This window comes from Plectropomus leopardus, unplaced genomic scaffold (assembly GCF_008729295.1).
Source record: "Plectropomus leopardus isolate mb unplaced genomic scaffold, YSFRI_Pleo_2.0 unplaced_scaffold5755, whole genome shotgun sequence".
Classification (NCBI taxonomy): domain Eukaryota; kingdom Metazoa; phylum Chordata; class Actinopteri; order Perciformes; family Serranidae; genus Plectropomus; species Plectropomus leopardus.
The window spans coordinates 1-1370 of record NW_024663242.1 but is presented as its reverse complement, the minus strand read 5'-3'; the positions used below and the strand labels follow the sequence as shown (position 1 = coordinate 1370).

Here is a 1370-nt window from a genome sequence, read left to right as displayed (position 1 = left end):
CATTTCCTCTGTTGCTTTTTTTCTGAGAAAATTGGTTTTATTTATTTAAAAAACATAGTAAAAAACAAAATGAGCAACTTAACAGGGAATGTCCCGCAAAATACAGGGAATACAGGAAAAAATAAAATGGAAAATGGAAAATGTCCAGAAAACCTCATAACTATATATAAAAAATTATAATACAGAAAAAAGTAAAATATTAATATTATTGAGATAAACTAAACTTATCTGCTCAGGTTTCAAAGTGATAAACACAGGAAAAAAGGAGATCAGAATTCGAAAATGGATCTCCAGAATATCTCTCGTCACTTGCCTCTCTGGGTTTCTGTATGGCGTGGATAATAACAAGTCATGTGTGTCCAGGTGACTCCACTGACAGCAATCAAGTTCGCTGAGTTGGCGGCGAGGGCGGGACTTCCCAAAGGAGTGGTTAATATTCTGCCTGGATCAGGTGAGAGCACATACTTTCAGCCTGACCTGACACTGATTTGCAGTGATGGTTGTTGTTTTGGATCATGAAAAATGAGCCTGTGGTGAAATCATGCAGCTGTGTGAGACGTTGTTAACCTCATCCTCGTCTTGCAGGTGCTCTGGTGGGTCAGCGTCTGTCCGACCATCCTGACGTCCGTAAACTGGGCTTCACAGGCTCTACTGAGATTGGAAAACACATCATGAAGAGGTCAGAGGAAAAGCACACTCACAAACTCTGTCTAAAGAAAATGTGCCATCACTCTCTGACTGTCTGTGTTGTCCTCCATGTGAAGCTGTGCAGTCAGTAACGTGAAGAAAGTCTCCCTGGAGCTGGGAGGGAAATCGCCGCTCATCATCTTCAGTGACTGTGACATGGACAAGGCAATCCGCATGGTGAGCTCATCACGCAAGCAGGTTTTTAGTCATTTTGTCGAGATAGTTGCAGAAAATAAACCTCTGTGATATCTGTGTGTTTCAGGGCATGAGCTCAGTGTTCTTCAACAAGGGAGAGAACTGCATCGCAGCCGGCAGACTGTTTGTGGAGGACACCATTCATGACCAGTTTGTGAAAAAAGTGGTAAGTGTCCTCATCTCACACTGCTGCTGTTTCTCAGACTTTTGCTCCAATCATGAAGAGACATTTGTTTGTGATCCAGATGTCATTGCGGTATTTCAATACTGAATTGGTTCCTGGTACCAGTACAATAAATCCTCAGAGGTGGTTTCCATGAGTTTGGAGAACCGTCCCACAATGCCTAGCATTAAGGTTTATTCTCAAGCTCAGAAACAGAAGTGTGATTTTTTTTTTTAAATTATTCACTAAAAGAATTATTCATAAATCTATCTACAGTATCTATAATATTATATTATATATGTACCATAATGATTTCAATGTATAA

The 1370-nt window shown here is 40.4% G+C and overlaps 1 protein-coding gene across 1 annotated transcript; it reads left to right on the top strand.

The window, feature by feature from the left end:
* Positions 1-351: 351 nt before the first annotated feature.
* On the top strand, positions 352-1048 carry LOC121939719 (cytosolic 10-formyltetrahydrofolate dehydrogenase-like; the record flags this gene model as incomplete). The annotated part of the gene is made up of 4 exons (XM_042482692.1): positions 352-451; positions 586-679; positions 765-864; positions 950-1048. Coding segments are annotated over exons 1-4 (393 nt in total), but the record flags the coding sequence as incomplete, so codon positions are not given.
* Between the last annotated feature and the right edge of the window lie 322 nt (positions 1049-1370).